Source organism: Manis pentadactyla, chromosome 11 (genome assembly GCF_030020395.1).
Source record: "Manis pentadactyla isolate mManPen7 chromosome 11, mManPen7.hap1, whole genome shotgun sequence".
Taxonomy (NCBI): Eukaryota; Metazoa; Chordata; class Mammalia; order Pholidota; family Manidae; genus Manis; species Manis pentadactyla.
Window position 1 is genome coordinate 122,424,381 of NC_080029.1, and position 24,633 is coordinate 122,449,013.

Sequence of the window (24,633 nt, forward strand, 5' to 3'; positions counted from 1 at the left end):
ACAGTAATGCAAATTATTGCCAATATTACTTATAGTTATTACTGCCACTAAAAACTTTCTAAAATAAAAATAAAAACCAAAGGGCAGCCTTCCAAACTTGTTACCAAAAAAAAAGTTGGAGATTAAGCAAATCTATGCTGCAGCTATTCTACCTGTAAATGGTTCTCATTTTAAAGGCAGTAACTTTTACATTTTTTTAAAAAGAAAAAAGCTAATTTCTTTCATAAAAAAGTGAATATCCTGTTATCAATTAACCAAGTAAAAAATTGTTAACATTTCAGTGATTTATCATCTCGATTTCTCATCCACCTCCAGCTGGGATCAGCTCCTGAATCACTTTTAGAACTGCCAAAAAATATACACAGGAAGGCAGTAGAGATAGTGCTTGTAATCAGACCTGCTTCACATTTTGCTTTTTTTTAATGTGTTCAAGTCTGATTGATTTCTACTCACTTTTCCTTCATTGTCTCCTTTTCATCACTCTATTTCCACAGGCCAAAAAAATAGTTTCCTTTCTTCTTTTTTTCCCTAAAAAAGAACTTTCCTTCAAAAAGTCAAAGAAATTATAGGGTATTTTAAGGTCTCCAATGTATTTTTCTGACTCCTGTGCAGGCCTTGGCTCTAAGAAATTCTGTTTTTTACATTTCCAATAAATAAAACATCCATACAATTCCTCAGTCCATATATTCAAATGGATAAACATTTCTACCTTCCAGTAGTTTCCCCAATTAAGTCTTCTCTACCAATATACTAAATCCTTTCTTTCATAAAAGATATAGCGAATATATTTATAAAAGATAAATAATTAATAGAACTACTCCCAGAAAAACGGGTAACAGTATTTGGGGAACTCACAATTAACTGCTTAAAACAACACCCAGCACAGAACATTGTACAGTGGGTATTCACATTTTTTCTTAACTTAATTTAAAAGATATCCCGACATTATTAGATCTCTTTATTCTGGTATCCTTGTGTTGCAAGATGTAAAGTCTCATTCTTTCACCCATTAAGAGGCTGAGTGAATTCAAACTTAAAGCCCTCCAAATCCTATCAAAAATGCTAAGGCCACATAACCACGAAGAAAAGCCTAACACCATCCTCCTGAAGAAACTGAATGGGAATGGTTGTCAAATTCCAGAATCTTCCATCCGTTACATCAAGCACTGTGCAAAAACCAAAAAGAAAAAAAACTGCTATTAAAGGATTAACATTACACTGGGAACTGAAACAGCAGGACAACCCAGATTAGGGCAGGCCAAGGGAAGCTTTCCTCAAGAGACCAAAGCTTCAGGCGACTCAAGAGGTCAGCGTTAACCGAGCCTTTAAACCTGAAAAGCTCCTCAGAGTTAATGGCTTCCTACCAGGGGCAGTGAAGGGCTAGGTTTTACCAGCACTCCACCAGCCAAGAGTGAAGGCCTCAGACCAGAAACATCCAGTGTCCAATACCTGAAGAGCAAAAGATGTTCTGTTCCTTTCTAAATACTATTTTTGTCTCCTTGGCTCATGGTTTCCCTCCATGTGTAAGAGAGCACCGAGCAGATACTACAGTAAAGCCATTCAATCCACTTACTTTGATCCTCCTGGTGCTCAACGGCCAGTGTGGTCCGGCAAGAAATAACAAAAGTAGCAACCATCTGTAAAGCATTTAACACGCACCAAAGGAACTATACATACACCTTATAGAACAGGCTTGGCATGCTGAGTATTACTAACCACATAAACAAATCAAAGCACACAGAGCCTAAGCAAGCTGCTCAGGGGCAGAGCTGAGGTTTGGGGGTTTGACTCTAAGCCTTTTCAAATCCTACAGTCTTTCCACTCCATTAAGCGAAGTTATGAAATACAAGGTACATATCATTCATCTTATCAGACAATATATATGCCATCTGTTTGTCTATGCACAAAATTATCCTGGAAGGATATACAAGAAAATGGTAACGTTGGTTGTCTCAGAGGAAAACTAGGACATGGCAAGACAGAGAATATTTACCACAATCTTTTCTGTACCTTTTTAAGTTTAAATCATGTGACTATATTATCTACTTAAAAAATAAAAATTTATTAATTTTATGTAGTCTTTAACTAAAATATGTGTAATAGGGGTATCTGAACATACTGTTTTAAAAAGTACTATAAACAATGCCACCAAATTATAAGTTTGTTGACAGTCTTCCTATGAGAGCCAAAGGGAATGTGTTGGGGAGCTCTACAAAGTGGTAGAGGAGCACAGCTCCTTTTAGGAGCCTGCACGCCAAAACGGGGCACACTCCGAAGCGCTCGGACTTGTGTACACACACTTCACTGCTGGAGGCTTCTGCCAACAGCACGTTCACTAAATGCAAGCTGGCATCTCTACTCTCAGGCTTAAAAGCCACTCTCCAGACAAAGGTTATCAAAGAGATTAAAAAACTCCCAGAAACAATGTAGGAAATAATTCAACAAGAAAACAAGGAAGTAATTATTTCTGAATTGTGGTAGGAGAAAATTCATGTGAAGAGGTTGAGGGGCAGAAGAATATAACACAGAAGAGAAACAAACAAACAAATTTTAAAAATCTGGACAATGAACAGGAGGCTCCTTCACTATCGGCAAGAGTAAGTCATCCAGGTTGGGGGGGCGGAACACTGCAGCCGGTCACTTCCACAATGAAGAACCCAAAGGCTGTTTGCCAACTGCCTCTCATTGCCAGCTGGTTAATGAAGGGGACATACAACCAGAAGGAACTTGGGAAGTCTTTTTAAGGAAAAAAAAAATCTAAAGGACTTGGAGGACACCTACAGGGTGTCCTAGGAGGCCTTTGGCGGGAATTTTTATCTCTTCTTCCAACTGATGGTTGAGAATTTAGAAAAGAAAGGACGCATGGTGAATGGCTGCAGATTCCTTGGCGTTTATTTTGCAGATCATGCTGGAAAACATTCTTCTCCTTCCCTTACTCCCAACCCTGTTTCACTCCTATTCACTCTTTAGGTGTCAGTCTAAATCCCACTTTACTTTACTCTGGAAGTTTTATCGCTTCCCAGTCAGGGATGCAGTTATTATGAAAGTTTATGTTATTGTCTGTCTGTTTCCATCAGACTCGAAGCTTGGGGAGGTGCAGGAGCCAAGTCTTCCGTGCTCACGACGACACCAAATGCCTGGCGCCATTCTGACAAGTGATGTATGAAAGACGATGGGATCCTGGCCTAATGAAAAGGAGCGGGAAGAATTCTATGTCCGAACATTTGCCAACCTGATAATGAGACCTTAAAATTGAAAACAGAGGAAGAGAAAGAAAATAAAGGGAGAAAAATTCCTGGATAAAACTGGAAAAGAGTATCAGGAATGACATGGGGGGAAAAGCAATGGGAGAGGTGACTATTAAGTCACAAAAGAATGTATCTGAGAATTAAGTTGCCAATACCTTAACTTCAGACATCTAAAATGGAGATATCCAAAATAAATTGAAGTTTAGGAATAATTTTGTAAAGTATGGTTCCTACCCATGAAAATCTGAGTTTGGTGGATTTATGAATACAGTATACCAATGGATGGGTAAATTTCATTCAAATCTTACCTACAAAGGGGTAGTGGGATGGCAGTGTATCTCAACATGATATTCCCCAGTAAAAATCTACAAACTACATAGGGAATTTCTCAATAAGGATAAAAGAGAGTAATGGACATGCTGTAACTGCTGGAGTACCCTTGAGCCTGTTCAATAATGGAGAATATGGATCGTTTTCTTGACTCAGATCCCAAAATTGGCACAGTGATCATGATGTTAGAGATAGGGACCGTCACACACCTTGTCATTTGCTGGATATCACATTTATCTTAAAAGGGAGAAGGAGGTGGAAAATCTGATAAATTCCTACTGACAGTTTTATCCTACAACGATAAGGAACTATTACACTGGACTGAATTCAGACTAAGAAAACAAGAGTAGTTGAAAATTTGAAACAGTCTCAAAGAGAAAGTAACCATGTAACCTTTAAAAGTGTGGCAGCCAACAGCTAGGTGTTATCTGGAGGAGGAAGATAAAACAGCAGGTTCGAGTTGTAGTACTAATAATCCTAGATTAGGACCCAGGGTTCTGCCACAGCCATGTGCCTTTAGTCAACACTCTTCATGCCACAGTTTCCTCATTCAGAAAAAAGATAACACCTGCCTAGCTCACATAATCACTGGCTATCTGTGAAGGCATTATGTAAACCTTACTACATTGATTTAAATAAGACCAGACCTTTCACAAAATTCACTATTAACAATAGCTACTATTTATTGGGTATGTGTTCTAACCACCAATCACCTACTAAATTTTACATGGGTTATCAAGTCCTCTCAATGGCCCTAAGAGGTCAATGCTTTTACTATCCCTGCATTACAGATAAGAAAATGAAGTTTTCCAGCTGTTAACTTGCCCAAAAGTTCCCAAAAGAAGACAAGTGGTGGAGTCTGAATCAGAACCCAGGTTTCTGACTCTTGAGAGCCCAAATTTTTGTTCATTGTGCTTCAAAAATGTAGATTTCACAAAATTAATTTTTAATTAACTAGAAAATTAATCTCATGATCTAAAACTCTAAAGAGAAGACAGATACTGGTATTTTTTTTTTAAAGAAATCCACAAAAGTGAGAGTCTGACAATCAATTATGCAATTAATTATAAATTATGCCAATTCAATTTTTTAAAAGGAAACAATCCGAAGAAACTAGTATGGCTATACAGCATTCATTATTGAAAACAGATGTTAAAAGGACTCCCAAAAACACACACATGTACAAAGGAAAAGGGCACAGAGAAAAGATAACAGTGTGGTGGTTCTGGCCTAAAGAAAATGGCAGGGAAAGTCACAGCCCAGAATGAGCCATGACCCATTATTAAAGCTAAAGCTAAAAAAACGGACTTTGTGAAATTGTCTAGATCAACTCCTACTTCTTCCATTTCTCTGTCAACAAGCACCTGAAGAGGGGGAGAACAAGCCTTGTGGGAAGTGAGAAATGAAGTTCAAAATAGTTGAGCCTCTCATTATTCCAAATCAGTTCAAGCATCCAGTCCTATACACCTGACAATCCTGAGAATCCCAGGGGAGCCTGAACATCTGCTGTAGAACTCTAAAGATGAGCAAGGTGTCTAAGTTTGAGCAAATGAGGTCCTAATTTCAAAGGCAGCATCTCCCAGTCCCTGACAACTTTGACATCAATCCTTGGTAAACTGCACAACTAACTGATCTTTCTTCCACATCACATCTAGCTCTGGATTCTTCTATTGGATTTTCTTTAAAAAGGTGGGCTTTGCACTATTTATAATAGCCAAGAAATGGAAACAACCTAAGTGTCCATCAGTAGATGAATGGATAAAGAAGATGTGGTACGTATACACAATGGAATATTATTCAGCCATAAGAAGAAAACAAATCCTACCATTTGCAACAACATGGATGGAGCTAGAGGGTATTATGCTCAGTGAAATAAGCCAGGCGGAGAAAGACAAGTACCAAATGATTTCACTCATATGTGGAGTATAAGAACAAAGGAAAACTGAAGGAACAAAACAGCAGCAGACTCACAGAACCCAAGAATGGCCTAACAGTTACCAAAGGGAAAGGGACTGGGGAGGAAGGGTGGGAAGGGAGGGAGAAGGTGGGGGAAGAAAGGAGGCCCTACGATTAGCATGTATAATGTGGGGGGGGGACACGGGGGAGGGCTGTGCAACACAGAGAAGACAAGTAGTGATTTTACAGCATCTTACTACGCAGATGGACAGTGACTAATGGGGTATGTGGAGGGGACTTGGTGATGGGGGGAGTCTAGTAAACATAATGTTCCTCATGTAATTGTAGATTAATGATACCAAAATTTTAAAAAAAAGGTGGGCTTTGACCTTTTAGAAAGGGGGTAGTGATCATCAGAAGACTGAAACTAGTCTTTTAAGAAAGAAAATAATTAAACTAAAAAATAAAGGAATGTAACATATAGCAGTGCTACTTGACGTGAAGTCCACAGACCAGTAGCACTAGCATCACCTTGGAGCTTGTCAGAAATGCAGACTCTCAGGTCCCACTGCAAACCTGCTGAATCAGAATGTGCGTTTTAACAAGATCCCCAGATGATTCTTGTGCATGATAAAGTTTGTAAACCACTAACACATAGAATAGATCTACGTTTCAGCAAAGCATTTGATAAGCATTTCGTGGTATCTCTGTAGACAGTAAGATTTCCTTCTAGTAATCTGTTATACATATCTGCCATGTAAAATATCACGTTGTTGACACACTAATGTAATTCTTGTAATAACCCTACAAAGTAGGCAACATAATCTGTAATTTCTAGATATTAATAGTAGCGAAGATTAAACAGTACTGTCAGGCACTGTTCCAAGGACTTCATATATGTTAACTTATTTAATCCTTGTAACAACTCTTCATGGTAGGTATAATTATTACCCACATTTACGTATAATGAAACTGAGGCAGAGAGGGGTAGACAACTTGCCAAGTCACATTACTTGTGATGATACAACCAAGATTCCAAAGCCAACTCATGACTCTAAAGTCCATGCTCTTTCCCTTATTTGCTCTGCATCCATTCAAATGGGCCTGGTTCCATTGGTACAAATGACCTGGATAAGGGCATTGGGTCACACTGCTCATTAAGAAGAGGGCCTTTAGCTAAAAGAACAAATATTTTGTAAAACAGAACATGGATCTAAACAATCAAAACAGGATGGAACAGTTGGCTAGAACAGTATTCAAAAGCAAGAAGCTTTGGAGTCAAATAGACAAGGGGTTTGATTACCAGGTTCAATCACTTACTGTTTAGAATGCAAGCAAATTACTTAACTTCTCTGAGCCTTAATTTCTACATCTATAAAATGGGAAAAATGCTGCATAGATTTATTACAAGAGGGAAGAAATGGTAGTATTTGTTAAGTTATTGATATAAAAGGCTTGGGAAAAATTGTCACAAAATTTTTAGTGAATATTAAACCTAACAAAATGAAATTTAAGAAGGATAAGTGCAAGAAAATCAATTTTAGAAACACAAGATGAAATTTAACAGTTAGGGATCTCAGTTGACTTGAATCTATGAGTCAACAGTTTGCTAAGACTGCCAAAAATTATTGTGAATTTGGAGCACATCCAGAAGCACAGGGTCCAAAACAAGTAAGCCCCAAACAAGGAGGCCTACCCGACTTTATCTATAATCCTGCCTTCAGTTCTGAGAGCTAAACTTTAAGAAGGTCACTGGCAAATTAGAATCCAGAAAAATCAGAGCAGAATAGTGAGACACTTTGAAAACACAGCAGCCAACTCCTTCCTTTCTGGTTCTCTATTACCTTCTCTTCACACAACTGAAGCCACAGGACAGCTGCTCCTATTTCCCAACAACTAACTGACTCCTCCGCTCCCTCCATCATCTCCCTCCCTCCCTGTCCTTCTTTCCCTTCTCCTCACCAGCTCCCCCCACACACCTCAACTTCAATTCTGCCCATGTCAAAAGGACATGACCAGAGTGATTTGATGACTTCTAGGCCAAAACTCTACAACTTGGTATATAAGACCTGTGGCTAAGCTGGCCCCGGCCTTCGGATTAGGCCTGCTGCTGCTAATATACACCAAATTTAACTGGCCCCTGCTTTCTTCCTGAGACCAGTCCCACAACTTGTGCCCAACTGATTCCTGAGTCTCTGTCACATACTCAAGAAAATGGGACTCTTTCTAAATGTCTTCATGCCCCATTGCTCCATTACTCCCTCAAAGAGATACGGCTGGCTGGGAGTACTGCCATTAGGCCACACCAGTCACCTCAGACCTCAGCCATTTCAAATTCACTGGATCAGCACTTCCAAATCCAAGCAGGTTCTCAGATAAACTCAGGGACAAATCTACTCATGTTCATAAAACAGTACAAGTAGATCAGTTTATTGTACCTAAGAGAACATTTGCAAACCTAAAACAATAAAGTTTGGAAAAGTTGCCTTCAATCTGGCCATTCTCACTGCAGTGTCCTATTTTCAATTCCAATTAGTACTGGGCTCAGCTCCTTGGAAGGACCCAGACAGTAAAATCTGGTAACTCCAAGATCCAGATTATCAGAGCCACTGACACTATAGTAACACAAGCTTCCCTACGGAATAGCCTTGTCAAAGTTGGCAGGTTTTACTAACAGAATCAGAACTGCCTGTGTCTCCTTTCATTCAATACTCCCTTGGAGGCCAAGCATCTCTCTAGTGAAAGCCATCTGCAGTGGACATCAGGTGTCTCAATGCTGTTTTCAATCATGCAGACATCCTGGTTTCCATTTCTACTTCTCAAATAGAGGCTCCGCTCTTTCTTTTGGATGAGAGAAACCATGGTAAATGCCAGTCTTTGAGAACTTTGTCTTACTGTTCCTTTCCCATGAAAAGCACAATTCCAGTTCAGAATCAGATGATTTCTGGAGCTTTCGTCCAGCTCAGACAAGTTCTATACTCAGAACTTCAGAGCCAGTTTGTAAATCCAGGCCTCTCCTTACTGAAGGGAGCCTGAATGTCTAAACTCACTTCTAGATGGTTCCCCAACCAACACAAAGGCACCTTAGTTATTCTCTAAAACCAGTTCTCAAACTTGAGCACACATTTGGAGGCCTGTTAAAATACAGATTATTGGACCGCACCCCTAGAATATCTGACTGAGTAGGTCTGAGGTAGGACTTGCATATTTGCATTTTTGACAGGCTCCCATGGCATGCTCCACATTGCTCATCTGGACACCACACTTTGAAAATAACTGCTCTAGAAGAACAATATTTCAAGTAATTTCCAGAACTATACTGGAATGGGGGAGGGAAAGGTGTGTGTGAGGAAGATGCTATAGATATGGGTCCGTTTGCATCATAACATTCAGTGCTTTGTCCTACATGGAAAACTCCTTATTCTGCAGAGTAGACCTAAACTGGATCTCACAGGTGAAATATTCAGTAGTTTAAAACAGATCACAAATCACATTCTAACAAATTATTAACATAGATACATTCTGTTACCAAGAAAGAGAAATGATACTTATATAAATTAGCTTCTTGGCTCAAGATGAACAGGGCCAAGTCGAAGTGCAAGTAACACCTATTCTCTTTCCCTTGCCTCATCAGCCACATTATCCAGTAAATGAAATCAATTAAAACCTGGAAAGAACTTAAATAATGTTTAGCCACTGTTTATTTAGTATGGTGGAATACACATAATATTTACCATTTTTCTCATTCATAGGTATACAATTCAGTGGCATTAATTACATTCACAATGTTGGGTAACCGTAACAACTATCGATACCCAAATCTTTCTCATCACCCCCAAGAAAAACTCTGAACCCATTAAATAATAATTCCCTCTTCAAATCTCCCCCCAGCCACTGGTGTTCTACTTTGTCTCTGAATTTGTCTCTTCTAGGTAGCTCACATAAATGCAATCATACATTTGTCTTTCTGTGTCTGGCTTATTTCAGTAAGCATAAAGTTTTCAAGGTCTATCCATGTTTAGCATATATCAAAACTTCATTCTTTTTTTAAAGCTGAGTAATATTCCATTTATGTATATACCACATTTTGTTTATCTATTCATCTGTGGACAGACAGGCTGCTTCCACTTTTTGGTTATTGAGAATAATGTTGCAATGACACGTACATGTAAGTATCCATTCAAGTCCCTGCTTTCCATTCTTTTGGATATATACCTAGGTGTGAAATTGCCAGGTCGGGCATATGGTAGTTCTGTTTTCCACCATGACTACACCATTTTATATTCCCATCAGCAATGACACTTGTTATTTTTCTTTCTTTTTTTCCTTTAATTATAGCCATCCTAGTAGGTAGTGCTCAGACACTATTATTATCAGAAGTTTTGATGTGGGCTTTTACCAATACTTGTAACACTGTAAGGACAGCATGTTAACAATTAGAAGTTGTGACTAGTTTCCAAGTTCATACAGTCCTAACAGTTTCATTCAAAATACAAGTTTTCACAAATCCAACTATTTGCAACAACATGGATGGAGCTGGAGGACATTATGCTCAGTGAAATAAGTCAGGCAGAGAAAGACAAATACAAAACGATTTCCCTCATTTGTGGAGTATAACAACGAAGCAAAACTGAAGGAACAAAACAGCAGCAGACTCACAAACTCCAAGAAGGGACTAGCAGTTACCTAAGAGGAGGGGTGGGAGAAGGGGATTGAGGGGTATTATGATTGGTACACATGGTGTGGGGGGATCGTCGGGAAGACAGTGTAGCACAGAGAAGGCAAATAATGACTCTGTGGCATCTTACTACACTGATGGACAGTGGACTGCAATGGGGTATGGGGGGGGCTTGATAGTATGGGTGAGTGTAGTAACCACATTGTTTTTTCATGTGAAACCTTCAAAAAAATATCAATGATACCTTAATAAAAAAAATAATAAAATAACAAAATTAAAAAAAACACAAGTTTCCAGTTACTAATTTTCTCACAAAATCACCACCAAAGTTAGCAATTCCCTAGCTTATTATCAACTAAGAAAATGATGCTTTGTGTGGCTAAAAAGGATAATGATTTTCAATTTTTAAAAAATGTTTCTGATAACTTAATTCCATAACAATACTGAGTTTACCTATAAACAAAATGACACACTGGCATTCACTTCAAGAAGTGTCAAAATGGTTTCTCTAAGATGTTTAGAATTCTAAACTAAAAAGATGTATTTTTGGAACCAAAAGTATGTTGGAAAATCCTATACATTTTAATCTTACTAGCTATATCACTTTTAAGTCTTTGACCTAGCCAGAACTCCCATTTTCTTTTCACTTTTGGGATTTTCTAGGCATGGAAGAGCTAAGGGCTCAGTGAGACAAATGGCCATTCTCAAATAAAACTGTTTTCTTGTGTTCATGTACTATATTCAAGGCTCAGGCCTTTCTCCCAGTAACTCTTTTTCTTTCTTTATGAATCTGTGAAAGAGAAAATCTGGAAACAGAGAAATTAAAAACAAGAAGAAAAAATCCTTTATTTTTCCTTTGGAAAAATCTCATCCACTTTTACATTTGCCAAGAGTTCAGAAAAAAAATCTAGTAGTAGCTTAAGCACAGACAAAAACATGGACAAAGTGAAGGTATCATGGAAAAACAATTTAAAAAGCTGTAGTCTCTGGAAATCTTCTGCATCTGTGGATGTTTTGTTGCCCTTGTCTAGCTGGGATTAATACTTAGTCTATAGGCACAGACCTAATCATCTACATTTGCCCTCTTACAGCACTAAACTATGTTTTCTACCTTTATCTTGCACCTACCTACCACTTCAGCATTTTATTAAATAAATAAATAAATAAGGGAGAAATATGGGATTTATACATATAAATCAAGTATAAAAATCAAATGAATAATCATATCTGACTTGATTGTTTATAGTTCATGATGCGTGATCAAAACCGAAAGTTTCTGTGATATGACTGCCCTTGTGCTGTTCACCATGTAAGAACTTGTTCGTTATGCTTCAGAAGATTGGAGACTGTTGAGAGTTAGGCTTGGGGTTGATTAATGATTGTGCATTGAGTCCCCTATACAGAATTTTATTGTTGTTAACAACCATTTGATCAATAAATGAGAGATGCCCTCTCAAAATAAATTAATTAATTTAATTAATTTAATTTAATTTAAAAAAAAAGCTGTAGTCTCTGACTTCAAGCTCTACTACAAAGCCACAGTAATCAAGACAATTTGGTACTGGCACAAGAGCAGAACAATAGACCAATGGAACAGACTAGAGAGTCCAGATATAAACCCAACCATATATGGTCAATTAATATATGATAAAGGAGCCATGGACATACAATGGGGAAATGACACCCTCTTCAACAGCTGGTGTTGGCAAAACTGGACGGTTACATGCAAGAGAATGAAACTGGATTATTGTCTAACCCCATACACAAAAGTAAGCTCAAAATGGATCAAAGATCTGAATGTTAAGTTATGAAACCATAAAACTCTTATAAGACAACATAGGCAAAAATCTCTTGAATATAAACATGAGCAACATTTCCTGAACACATCTCCTTAGGCAAAGGAAACAAAAGCAAAAATGAACAAATAGGATTCATGCTAAAAAAAGCAAGGACACCATCAGCAGAACAAATGGGTATCCTACAGTGTGGGAGAATATATTCGTAAATGACATATCCAACAAGGAGTTAACATCTAAAATATATAAAGAACTCACATGCCTCAAAGCCCAAAAGGCAAATAACCCTATTAAAAAATGGGCGGAGGATATGAACAGAAACTTCTCCAAAGAAGAAATTCAGATGGCATCAGGCACATGAAAAGATGCTCCACATTGCTAATTATCAGGGAAATGCAAATTAAAACCACAATGAGATATCACCTCACACCAGTAAGGATGGCCAGCATCGAAAAGACTAAGAACAACAAATGCTGGCAAGGATGCGGAGAAAGGGGAACCCTCCTACACTGCTGGTGGGAATGTAAGCTATTCAACCATTGTGGAAAGCAATATGGAGGTTCCTCAAAAACCTAAAAATAGAAATACCATTTGACCTGGGAATTCCACTCCTAGGAATTTACCCAAAGAAAACAACTTCTTAGATATGCATCCCTATGTTTATCACAGCACTATTTACAATAGCCAAGATATGGAAGCAACCTAAGTGTCCATCAGTAGATGAATGAATAAAGAAGATGTGGTACATATACACAATGGAATATTATTCAGCCATAAGAAGAAAACAAATACTACCATTTGCAACAACATGGATGGAGCTAGAGGATATTATGCTCAGTGAAATAAGGCAGAGAAAGACAAATGACAAATGATTTCCCTCATTTGTGGAGTATAACAACGAAGCAAACTGAAGGAACAAAATGGCAGCAGACTCAGAGACTCCACGAAGAAACTAGTGGTTACCAAAAGGGAGGAGTGGGGGAAGGCGGGTAGACGAGGAGGGAGAAGGGGATTGTGGGGTATCATGATTGGTGCACATGGTGTGTATGGGGTCACGGGGAAGACAGTGTAGCTCAGAGAAGACCTATGGGGACTCTGTGGTATCTTACTGCACTGATGGACAGTGACTGCAATGGGGTATGGGGGCAGACTCGATAATAAGGGTGAATGTAATAACCACATTGTTTTTCTTGTGAAACCTTCATAAGAGTGTATATCAATGACACCTTATAAAAAAAAAAAGCTGTAGTCTATCCTAGTTATTGGTAGGCAAGTATTCCGTTTATATTTCCCCATTATGCTGATGATAGTATTTGAAAGATTAAATGGCACATACAGAAGACTAAAGATTGGTTTTGTAAAGGCAAAAGCAGACCTACAACATTCTGAAAGGTAAACTAGAGACCTCCATAATCCTCAAATTCACTAACCGCATTGAAGCATGTAACTTCTTTAATAAATAGATGTACATTAAGCAGCGAGGACAATGTAGCCACATCTCTCTAGGGAAATTTGTGAATGGCTAAAACCAGAAATGTTCAACCCACAAATGCTGAGAGAGCTATTGCTGGTGTATATGTACATAGGTGTGTCATACATAGAAACACATGGTTAAGACGATGGAATGTACTAGAGTACTGCATTTAACCAGAAGAGCCTGAGTCCTGGGGCTGCCTCCTCAGTATTTTACTGAAAGCTCTGAACATCATCTCTGTATCATAAAGATAATCATCCTAAACAAAACAATGTCAGCTTCATGGGTTGTGTGAGGAATAAATAATTTCAGAAATTTCACTCATTCTTCAGCAAACATATTTTAAACTTTCACAATGTGCAATAAGAATATAGAGATGGAGTCCCTGTCTTCACTGTGTGTTAAGAGGATCTCCTCTTTGTTGGGTACTCCACAATTCAAGAACTCCTTAGAGAAAAGTAGAGAGTAATTCCTCAAGGACAGAGAGCCCCCAGTCCATGCTGAACAAAAACCTGGTACACAACAGTACACAATAAATGCTTGGCTTGCTAGATGAATAAACAAATTGTATCTCTGTTTATGATCCTTAAAACCTTCCTCTCAGTTGACATCAACATGAAAAGAAAGACATTGATTCTTAGTAGTAACCTCCCTCACAGGGAGTAACAGACACTTACTAGGAACACTTAGACACCTTCAGAGGAAAGCAAAAACGACATTTCCCACGAGCACTCCAAGGAAGCGCTCGGTAATGTTCTGCTCGCATATACCCCTTATGTCATATAAATCCTGTGTCCCAAAACCCTGAAAAGGCTGGAGAAATAGCTCATTTTATCCTATGATGGTTATGCTGCAAAATACGTTCTAGACTAGAGTTTTTCAGTAAGTGAAGTCAATCGCTGAAACCAGTATTTGAGGACACTTAATTGACTATATACTAAATGTGTTAACCAAAAACCTACCTTTAACTGGAAGTAGGAACTTGTAATTCTTTTCCTAAGAACTAAAAAATTCTTCAGCTATAAACTACAGTTTCTCAATCTTACAACTGACATTTTGGGCCAGATAATTCTTGATTGTGGGGGGCTGTCCTATATGTTATAGGATGTTTGGCAGCATTCCTGGCCTCTCCCCACCAGGTGCCAGTAGCAACTCCCAATTGTGATAATCAAATCAAATTACCTCTAGACATTGACAAATGTTTGGGGCAGGGGGGATAAAATGGCCCTGGTTGGGAAACACTGAGTAAAAGAATGAGAATTTTTTCATAAAAGCCATTTAAAAAAGATGTGGAAGATCATAGAAACTGTCATTCTTTGCACTCTGAGTCATTTTTAGAGCATCAGATGACCTTTCAAAGTTTTATCCGGGGAGAAAAAAAAAAAAGATGGTGACCAGTGTATCTAAAGGCAAATCTGTGACCCAGAAAGAAATGATCCAATGAACCAATGTACAGGACATAAAATGGATGACAGATGAACCACCATCTTCTAGATAACATTACCCACACACTTCTCAATAACGGTCAGAAGTTTTAGGCTATCTTGAAATCTCCCATTTCATTTCTACAAAGTCAGATTCTTAATTTTTCTCCCTATTCATATCTGAAAAAAATTGTTTCCTACATCACAGAAGGCAAGAATACAATTATCACAACTATTTATTGAGCTTTTTATAACTGTAAGGGATTCTACTTATTTAAATTAAACAGGTCTCCTAAAGGCTTGTTCAGGAAAGATGACAAAACCCTCAAAAAATATTAAACAAAATGCCTGGAGCCACAAATGAGGCTATGGATTTCTTAAGTTTACTTAAGACTCATTGCCATCACCTACCAAAAGGCTTTTTTTTTACAGGTTTCATTTGTAAATAGTTCTGTTTAGAAAAAGGTCAGATCTGCATTAATCTTAAATACTGGAATCTCAACACTTAGTAACACAATCCTAAACCCGCATAGAACATGCAGCATTTTTTACAAAATGCTATTGGTTTTAATTACAAAAAACATATGGTCATTCTAGAAAACATAAGGCCTATTTTTAAAAAGACTAATTTTAATAACATTATGTAATAATGATGCATACAAAAGCAAATGCAAACGTTAAGATTAGCCAGTTGTTCAAGCAATTGACAAGTAATTAACGGATTAATGTCCCCAGACACTTCAGTATTAAAGTCACAGATGGCTCTCCTTAGAAATCTGCCTATCAACTGAAAATAAATTCTGGTTTCCTAATAATTCTACAAGCTTAAGCAGATCTGTGCCACCCCTGCTGGGTAAAAAGACAAGAACTTGTGTGTGTGTGTGTTTTGGATGGGCTTGGTATTTCAGAGGAAACTGGTACATATAATAGAAACTATCTTTTCCAGGGAAAAATATAATGCTTTTCTCAGAAGAAAGTAAAGAAAAAGTCACCTCTAATCTACTCTTTTGTCTCATCATTTTATAGTCTGGACTTAAGAGATAACCAACCCTTAATAAACAAACAACTCTTCCCTTGGGCTCTGGGGCTTCTCAGCCTCCCACCCCTGTATCCCATGACATCTCAGTTCCCACCCCTGTATCCCATGCCCGTGCCATCTCAGTCTCCCACCCCTGTATCCCATGCCCATGCCATCTCAGTTCCCACCCCTGTATCCCATGCCCATGCCATCTCAGTCTCCCACCCCTGTATCCCATGCCATCTCAGCCTCCCACCCCTGTATCCCATGCCCGTGCCATCTCAGTTCCCACCCCTGTATCCCATGCCCGTGCCATCTCAGTTCCCACCCCTGTATCCCATGCCCGTGCCATCTCAGTCTCCCACCCCTGTATCCCATGCCCATACCATCTCAGTTCTCACCCCTGTATCCCATGCCCGTGCCATCTCAGCCTCCCACCCCTGTATCCCATGCCCGTGCCATCTCAGTTCCCACCCCTGTATCCCATGCCCATACCATCTCAGTTCTCACCCCTGTATCCCATGCCCGTGCCATCTCAGCCTCCCACCCCTGTATCCCATGCCCGTGCCATCTCAGTTCCCACCCCTGTATCCCATGCCCGTGCCATCTCAGTTCCCACCCTTGTATCCCATGCCCGTGCCATCTCAGTTAGGTTCTCAAGAGAGGTCTTTTCAAAATCAGGCATGAAACTGCTCATTCCAGTAGGTACAGGCCCTTCAGTACTCAAGGGTGCAGGCTAAACTACCTGTTCTAGGAACAGGTACCCCTACTGCAGAAGAAGAGGAATGAAAAACAATGACTATTCCTATTCTGATGGCCAGAAAGGGCAACCAAGGAGGTCTTATGTGAAGGTGTGTATAGGGGGGAAATGTGATAGTAATTGATTTGGGAAAAAATAGTACTCATAATTGTCTGAGACACCAAGGCAGGATGGTAGAACAGGTGTGAAATGTCTGCAATCGCACTGGAACTTTCAGGATCTGAATAAATAATTGGGGGCTATGACCTCTAATCTTGACACTGCAGTGGACCAGCCATTCAGCTATAAAATGGGCCTTAATATTTAAAAAAACAAATTTGGAGTATCCTCAACATACTTTGTCTTTTCCAAGACAATAAAGATATGTAAGGCAGAAAATGAGACTCAAATGCCCTAACCTACAATGAGTTTTAACTTTTACCTCTGTAAAACAGTTTATTTGTCATACTTTGCAATTCATTGATAAGTACAAAGGTCAGGTTTCTTTGAGAAAACCTCCAGGCCCCTTAACATTCATAAAACTAAGGTCCAAGGCTCTTGAGATACTCAGACATTTTAACAACAGAGTAAAATTCTCACATACAAATGAGATTTTACCTAATTGATCATTACAATATCATTAGTTCCTGGCAATAACAAAAATAATGAGTATTCTTCATCTTTTCTCTCCTCTCCTTTTTCTCTGTGGAAGGCCTCAACCTCATGAATCATTTGATCTCTGATGTATGGTTACTTCCGGGGGGACAGATGACATTTAGCACAGGACACGTAAGGTTGTGGGAAAAGGAAGCTTTTGGTCACAGAATCAGGACAAAACCTTTGCCCTTGGGAAAAGTGCCAAAAATCTCTGAAGTCTACTGCAAGGCAGTTAAATTTTTAGCTTTAGAAGATTCCATTCTAAGAACACAAACCACAGCATGGAATCAGAATAGGTTTTTGAAAACTATAAAGTTCCAAGATAACTATTTTCTGGCATTCATAAGAATCCATGCTAAGTTCCCAGGGTGAATACAATTATTTTTTTCCCCTTGGGATAGGTTTAAGCTTATTTGGCTCTAAAATCTTTCACTATTCATAGACAGAGAATATCATGATAATGGCTATCTTTACTGAGTACTTACTAAGTAAACATCTGGCTAAGTGCTCTACATGTATTAAGCTATTAATCCTCACAACAATGCTAGATATATATTTTCTTCAGAAGCTTTGAAAATAAGTATTAGTCGACTATTTTTTATAGCAACTTCAAAGAAACTCTGAATTATTTTTGTGAGAGAAGCACTGTATGAGTTATTAAAACTATCTTTGTCCTAAAATGAAGACATGAATAAAAGCATTAAGGACTTTAGAAAACTACTCTATTATTCTATGCTTTCAATCACTACTGGAAAATCCATGCAAAACAAAAGACCCTAAAAGGAGGTTATAATTGCTGAATTCAATTCCTTAGAATTCTAGTAAAGTCTTTATTTTACGGGTTACTGCAAAAAGGAGTTCTCCTTACATCTAACGCCCAAACAGCCCCAGTTAACTTTCTGTAGGTGACATAGACATAGAACAACAGCATAAAATAACCTTAACTATCCTTGGTGGTCATTAATTAAAATTTAGTAAATTCAATAAAATTACCAACTTCAAGTCAAGTTACAAATGTGAATATATGCTTTGGAAAAATAAAATTAGGACAATAACATAATAAGAATGAAGATTAGTACTAATACATAGAAATTACCCTTCACACTGCCAAACTTACAACTTTGCCCACTCATTAAGAAAGACTTTTATATTTACATATATATATATATATATAAAGGAATGTATTCCTGATGCAAAATACCTTGGTTTTTACAGTTTGGAGAGGTAATACTTTTCATATTTGGCTCCAAGTAATTTCCAAGAGTGATTTCATTACAATTTCTTGCATAGACTGTACAATACGTTTCTGCAGGCAATACACAGGTCTGGGTAAAAGTTTTCCAAATGTTTTTCTCTGTGCAATTATTAAACCATATTTTAAGAAGCACTGTGGATAAAATGAAAGTTCCTGTGGCCAGGATTCTCACCTGGCCCTGGCTGGCTAGCTTACTACACACGTGTGGGCAATACGCTGCTATTGACTCTATATGAAGAGCTCCGCCCAGTGCTCTGGGCGAAACGGTGGCATGGCTGCAGGGCTGCAGGAGAGCAGAGCAGAGGCTGGAGTGGTGGCAGCGCCAAGGACAGAGGCCCAGAGGACAGCTGTGCGGGCAGAGAAGCCTGGAGGATGGCTATGCAGGCAGACAGGCCCAGAGGCAGAGACCAGCTTGCTGCGTGCAGACTCATTCTGAGTGGATGAGAGTTTAGTGATTGACCTGCCACCGTGGAAATAAAGTTGGGTATAACCCTTTCACCCCAAGAACGCTCTACTGTCATTTCTTTGGTCACACTGAATCCACAGTGAACTTGCCCGGGGCTGAAACCCACTGGCAAGACAAGCACCATCAAAACCAAACACATATATGAATGAATACCCAAGACCACAAAATCAGCTATTATATACCCACATAAGCATCTTATTAACTTGGCTAACTCCTGCATGAGAAATTATGTAATATCACAGAGGGAACATTTGCAGTACAGGCAGGATAACCTAGCTCTGAGTGGAAATCATGGCTCCATCACTTACTGGCTATGTGATCTTGGGCAATTTCCTTCTCTCAGAATGAGTTTTTTTCATTTGCAAAATGAGGTAATTCCAGTCTTAAAAGGATTAACTATATATGAAATGCCCAGCACAGAGCCTGACTCAAAGCAGGAGCTCAGGAAAGTTACTGTTATTACTCTGTTGTTATTCACGTAAGCTTCTTAAAGGCAAAGCATACTTTTTCTTGTAACTCAATTGCAGTCTCTGTAATTATTGAGAACTGAAAAAATAAAAGAAACATCAAAGTTACAAATGACGATTTGGTGTAATATCATTTCAACACATACCTAGATAGGAAATGAGACTATGAGGTAATAATGATGACTTTCAAAAGTGTATCAAAATGAGCAATGTCCTTTTTTAATTAAAGTATTCGTTGATATACAATCTTATGTTGGTTTCAAATATACAACACAGTGGTTCAATAGTTATCCATATTCTTAAATCCTCACCCCGTCTAGTGCAGTTATTATCTCTTAACATAGTAAGACGTTACAGAATCACTGGCTATATTCTCCATGCTATACCACCATCCTGCTGGGCCAGCGACAAATTTACATTGTGATTGTAAATTATTGTGCCCATTATCCCCTTCACCTTTCCTCCCCACCCACCACAGCCCCTCCCCCTTGGTAAATAACCACTAGTCCCTTCTCCATGTCTAAGAGTCTACTGCTTGCTGTTTCATTCCCTCTGTTTTGCTTTGTTTGTATACTCCACAAATAAGTGAAATAATTTGGTATTTGTCTTTCTCTGTCTGGCTTATTACACTGAGCATAATAGCCTCTAGATCCATCCATGTTGTTGCAAATGGGAGGATTTTTTCTTTATTTTGGCCAAATAATATTCCACTGTGTATATGTACCACATCTCCTTTATCCATTCATCTATTGATGGACAATGTCCTTATTTTTATAAACCACTTGGAAAGGAAATAATGTGGTCTGTGTACATATCACACATAACACTGCTCCTCATTCCACAAGTACTTCCTAATGTTCACTAAGTGCCAGTCATTATGCTAGGAAATGTGCATATGATTATGAGCAAAAGCAGACAGAGTTCCAACCCTCACAGAGCTTCCAATCATGCAATCACACAGTTAAACTCATAACAACTGATGTAAAGGACAGTACATGGTACTCTGAAAGACAGTAACAGAGATCTAACCTACTTGGGGAAGTCAAGGAAGGTCTTCCGGAGGGAGTGAAGGCTAAGAGTTTAAGGATGAAGGAAGAGGTAACCAAGGAGGGTGTTTCCACACAGAGGAAAACCGCTTGTGCAAACACCCTGCAGTAAGAGGAAATGGAAGAAGAATGCTGGACCAAAAGACCAATGTGCCTGGAGTAAAGAAGAGGTGGGAGAATTAGCTAGGGCTCTAGATCACACAAGGGCTGAGGCACAGTAGACAGTATCAAAGGCTGTGAAGATCCCAAAAGGAATGAAAAGCCACAAGGATTTTATGAATGCTTATTTGGGGGCAGGCAGGTTGACCGGAACAAGCAATCAGATGTGCAATTTGCCTTTGGCTTCTGGAATAAAAAGCCAAGGAATTCAGATGGATCAGGCAGGAAACAGAAGTTCTGTCCTGATAGCTTGGGAACTAGGGTGATGGTGGTGGTGGGCAGTGGAAAAAGTCAATGAACTCAAGAAATATTCAGGAAAATCTGATTACATGTAGTACACAGAGGCTAAGGGAAAACTACAAGTGTCCAAGAAAACTTCTGGATTTCCGATTCACATGACTGTATAGAACAAGATAACCAATCTGGAGAGCTCTACTCCAGGTAGCTTACACATCCCAAAAAGGGCATGTACGCATTTCACTTGTGCCTGAACTTGTGTTAACCTAGTCTGATCCCCTATTTATGAAGTAGGGTTCCAACAAGATTTACTGCTGGTTCCAAAAATCAAGATGACTCTCAAACATACAAGATTTTTCCCAGTACCCAAGATATTTCAAAGATTTTGTCCCAAATGTTGAAACCACAATGTTGTTCATGTGAAACCTTCATAAGACTGTATATCAATGATGAATGAAGGGAAGGGGGAGGGGAAGGGAACGGAAGGAAAGGAAGAAAGGGCCTTCAAGGGCCTGTGGCATAATTAAAAAAAAAAAAATTCTGTCACAAGTTTTGAAATCAACACCAAATAAGTTCTAAAATTGGTTCAAGCAATGGGGCAGCATCACAGAATGAATGCATCATTTCCCATGAAGACAAACACAATTTGCTGTATAATTTAAATATTTTAAAGAAATTTTAAGAGTCAAGACTACTCTTATGTGATTTTAAGCTAAAATATGACATTTTATCAGACATTAAGTAATTGGAACTATGCTGCTTTTACATTTGTCTTTCAACATTTTGAAATGTGCATAGAAAACTCGGTATTCTGTAGGAAAAGGGATGATCTTTACAACCATGTAACTTCTTGATCTTAATATATAAATATTTTACTGTTTCCAACCAGTCCTTATTAATGCCCATCACATTCATTCAATGGAAAAGACTTTTACACACTTGTATATATATGTATTTACGCACTACATCAAAGATTAAAGACAATACTTTATTAATACTATCAATATTTTAATATTTCCTTTCCTCGGTTTTGATTTTTTTAATTTGCAACCTAATACCATTCTCTTAGTGGAATACTAATGGCTTTAATTCTTGGAAACTTCAAAACTTCAAAACTGACTAACCCAAGAGTTTTGCCCCTTTAAAATCAACCTAACACATCATACCTTAGTACTGATTTCCCTGATTCTCGCAGTATAGGCTCCTCGGCCACCTGCTTGCACTAGGCCCTGACGAGCACTTTAATACTCAACTGCAGTTACCGGAATGTTACCGCTGCTTGTATAGAATACCAGAATTCTATTTTTTTCCCTATGCTGATTTTATCTCAAAGGCAAGACAAGACTGTGTGACCTGAGGCCAAATATGAAAAATGTGACCTCCACAAATGGAAGAAAAGTCAAAGGCTTTTTAAAAATCAAGTCTTAAGCAACCCCTTAACCAATATTTAGTTTGTAAAACCAGATTGTGTTCACACTAGAGACTGATATCAAACGTGGTCCTTGGGAACAACAGCTGGAGAGCTTGGAAGGGGTTCCCAGAACGGTTCATCTTTTTATTTCAGACGGGTCTTTCCTTCTTTTTAACATGGAATCAGCCTATGACTATACCCGAGCATAGCTAAGGCAGGGCGTGGGCAGTGCCAAGGAAGAGACGGCAGAACGCCTTCAGGGTCCCAGTCTCAGCGCTTTCCCGTCTTCCTCCGAAGGGGTGGCCCCTATTTCCCCGTAAGGAATGTGGGGGAGCGAAAGCTGGAAGGGCCCCGGGCTTCTCCTTCCCAAGCCTCCAAATGACCCCGCAAGCCTCTTCCTTCTGGGGACCGAGGGTCGTGGGCTTTAACGGACAATGGGGCCCAACGTGGGTTCCAGGAACATGGAGGCGGTGAGATGGGACGGGGGTGGGGAGGTGCGGCCGGGGGACGCGCCCGGCCCAGGCTGACTGGACGGCCAGGGCCGGGGGCTTCGGGAACGAGGACGGCCAGGCCCTCCCGGGGCCCGTCGGGGGGGGGGGGGGGCTGTCCAGGAACTGCGGGGAGCCCGAGAGGCTGGTCTTAGAATCCAGGGCATCTGGGTACCCAGTGCCATCACCCTCTCCTCGGGAGGGCAGACGGGCTCCGCAGAAATACTCCCACCGACTGGGATTTTTTCTGCCCTTAAAAATCCACAAACCCTTACGGAGAGAAGCGAAACGCTCACGGGGTGGAAACGGGGGGCAAGCCGGCGTCTGTTCTGCAGACATGGGAGGCGGGGGCTGTCGGAGGAAGGGCGGCCGCCCCGCTGCCCCGTTCGAGGGGCTCCGGTCGCCGCCGGAACGGGGCAGGGCTACGTGAGGCCCGCAGGCCCCGGGGTCCGCAGGCCGGGGGCAAGCGGCGGGTCCGTCGGCGCTCCCCGCTCCCCGGATGCCCGCCTGGGGCGCGGCCGACCGGGGCAGAGGGCACCCGAGGGCCGGGGCTGCGGAGAGCTCGGCCCGGGCCCGCAGAGGCCCGCCTAGGCCCCGAGGCGCAGACACACCCCCCGCCGCGGCCCCGCTCACCTGCTCCTCCTCCGGGGTCAGCGCCGGCGCCATGTCGGGCTGGGGCGCGGTCGCAGGCTCCATCCCGCCGCCGCCGCCGCCGCCGCTCGGCGGACGGAACTCGCCGGGAGCGTGGGGAGCGTGGGGAGCGCGGCGCGGTCGGCCTCCGCCCCCGAGTCCCGCGCCTCAGCAGCCGGGAGCCGGCTCGCGCATGGTCGGGCCCGCGGGGCGCGGCGGCCGCGGCGGCCGCAAACGCCGCCTCTGTTGTTAAGCAGCAGCGCAGGCCCGCCGCTCTCTTCCGAGCGGAAACCCTTCCTGATTTTCTCCGGCCCTCTCCTTGCACCTCCCCTCCTCTCCCGGGGGCGGAGGAGGAAAGCGCCGGCCAGGGGCTAGGAGTCCAGCGGGCTCGGAAAGGGAAGCGTGAAACCGAGAACTTCGGAAGCCCCGAGAGGAGGGCCGCGGCGGAAACCTCCCGCCGGCCGCCGGCCTCCCCGGCGTCCCGCCTCTCGGCCGCGCTGCGCTGCCCCGGAACGGGAGCGGCCCTCGGGGCCCCTGCGCGGCGGCCTCTCCGCCCGGTTCCTCAGGAGCCGCGGGGGCGCGAGTGGGCGCGAGCGGGGGGAGCGCGCCGCCCGGGCCCCCCGCGGCTTCATTGAGAAGCGAAGCGTCCCATTCACAGGCCGGCGGCGAGGAGGGGGCCGAGCAGGGACGCCGGCCGGGAGGGGGAGACGGAGCGGAGCGCGAGCCCGGGAGGCGGGGCGGGGCCGGGAGGCGCGGAGGAGCCGGGCGGGGGAAGGGCCTCGGCGGCTGCGGCCGCGGGGAGGGCGGGGAGGGGGGGCGTGCGTTTGAAAGCCGGCTGCTGACGGGCGTCGCGCCCGCCGGGACTCGCCGCCCCCGCCTCATGTGTGAGAGGCCCACAGCCCGTGTCTCCTCGCCGCTCGCTGATGGACGTGCTCCGGAGAGACGGCCGGGGGGGGCGCAGGGCGCCCAGTGCGAGGAGCTCGGCCCGCTCGCTCCCCGCCGACGGCATCCCGCAACCCACCGGTGCAGCTGATTGTGGCCCCTCGCAGAAGCAGCGCGGGGTCTCAGGCCTCACTCGGGAGCCACGCGGCCTCTGCGAACCTCAGGTTCTCCCTCAGGCCAGCACAGCAGAGAGCCTGGGGTTTTACAGGACACGGTTGTGGAGTCACTGTGGGAGGCACAGGGATTATGTTTTTGCATCATTCCAGACCAAA

At 41.6% G+C, this 24,633-nt stretch overlaps 1 protein-coding gene across 2 annotated transcripts in view; it reads right to left on the reverse strand.

The window, feature by feature from the left end:
• PTPN9 (protein tyrosine phosphatase non-receptor type 9) overlaps window positions 1-24,102 on the reverse strand; it is a 91,014-nt gene extending 66,912 nt beyond the window's left edge. Inside the window, exons 1-2 of one of the 2 annotated variants that reach the window (XM_057488990.1) lie at window positions 23,423-24,101; window positions 19,290-19,527 (exon numbers count right to left, since the gene is read on the reverse strand). Coding sequence is in view for 1 of the 2 variants with exons in the window: in XM_036907636.2 (XP_036763531.1) it covers window positions 23,423-23,485 (63 nt within the window). In the remaining variant the exon portion in view is untranslated. Of the gene's footprint in view, window positions 1-19,289; window positions 19,528-23,422 lie in introns of both variants that reach the window. The other variant, XM_036907636.2, reaches the window with a different exon arrangement.
• Window positions 24,103-24,633: the final 531 nt, after the last annotated feature.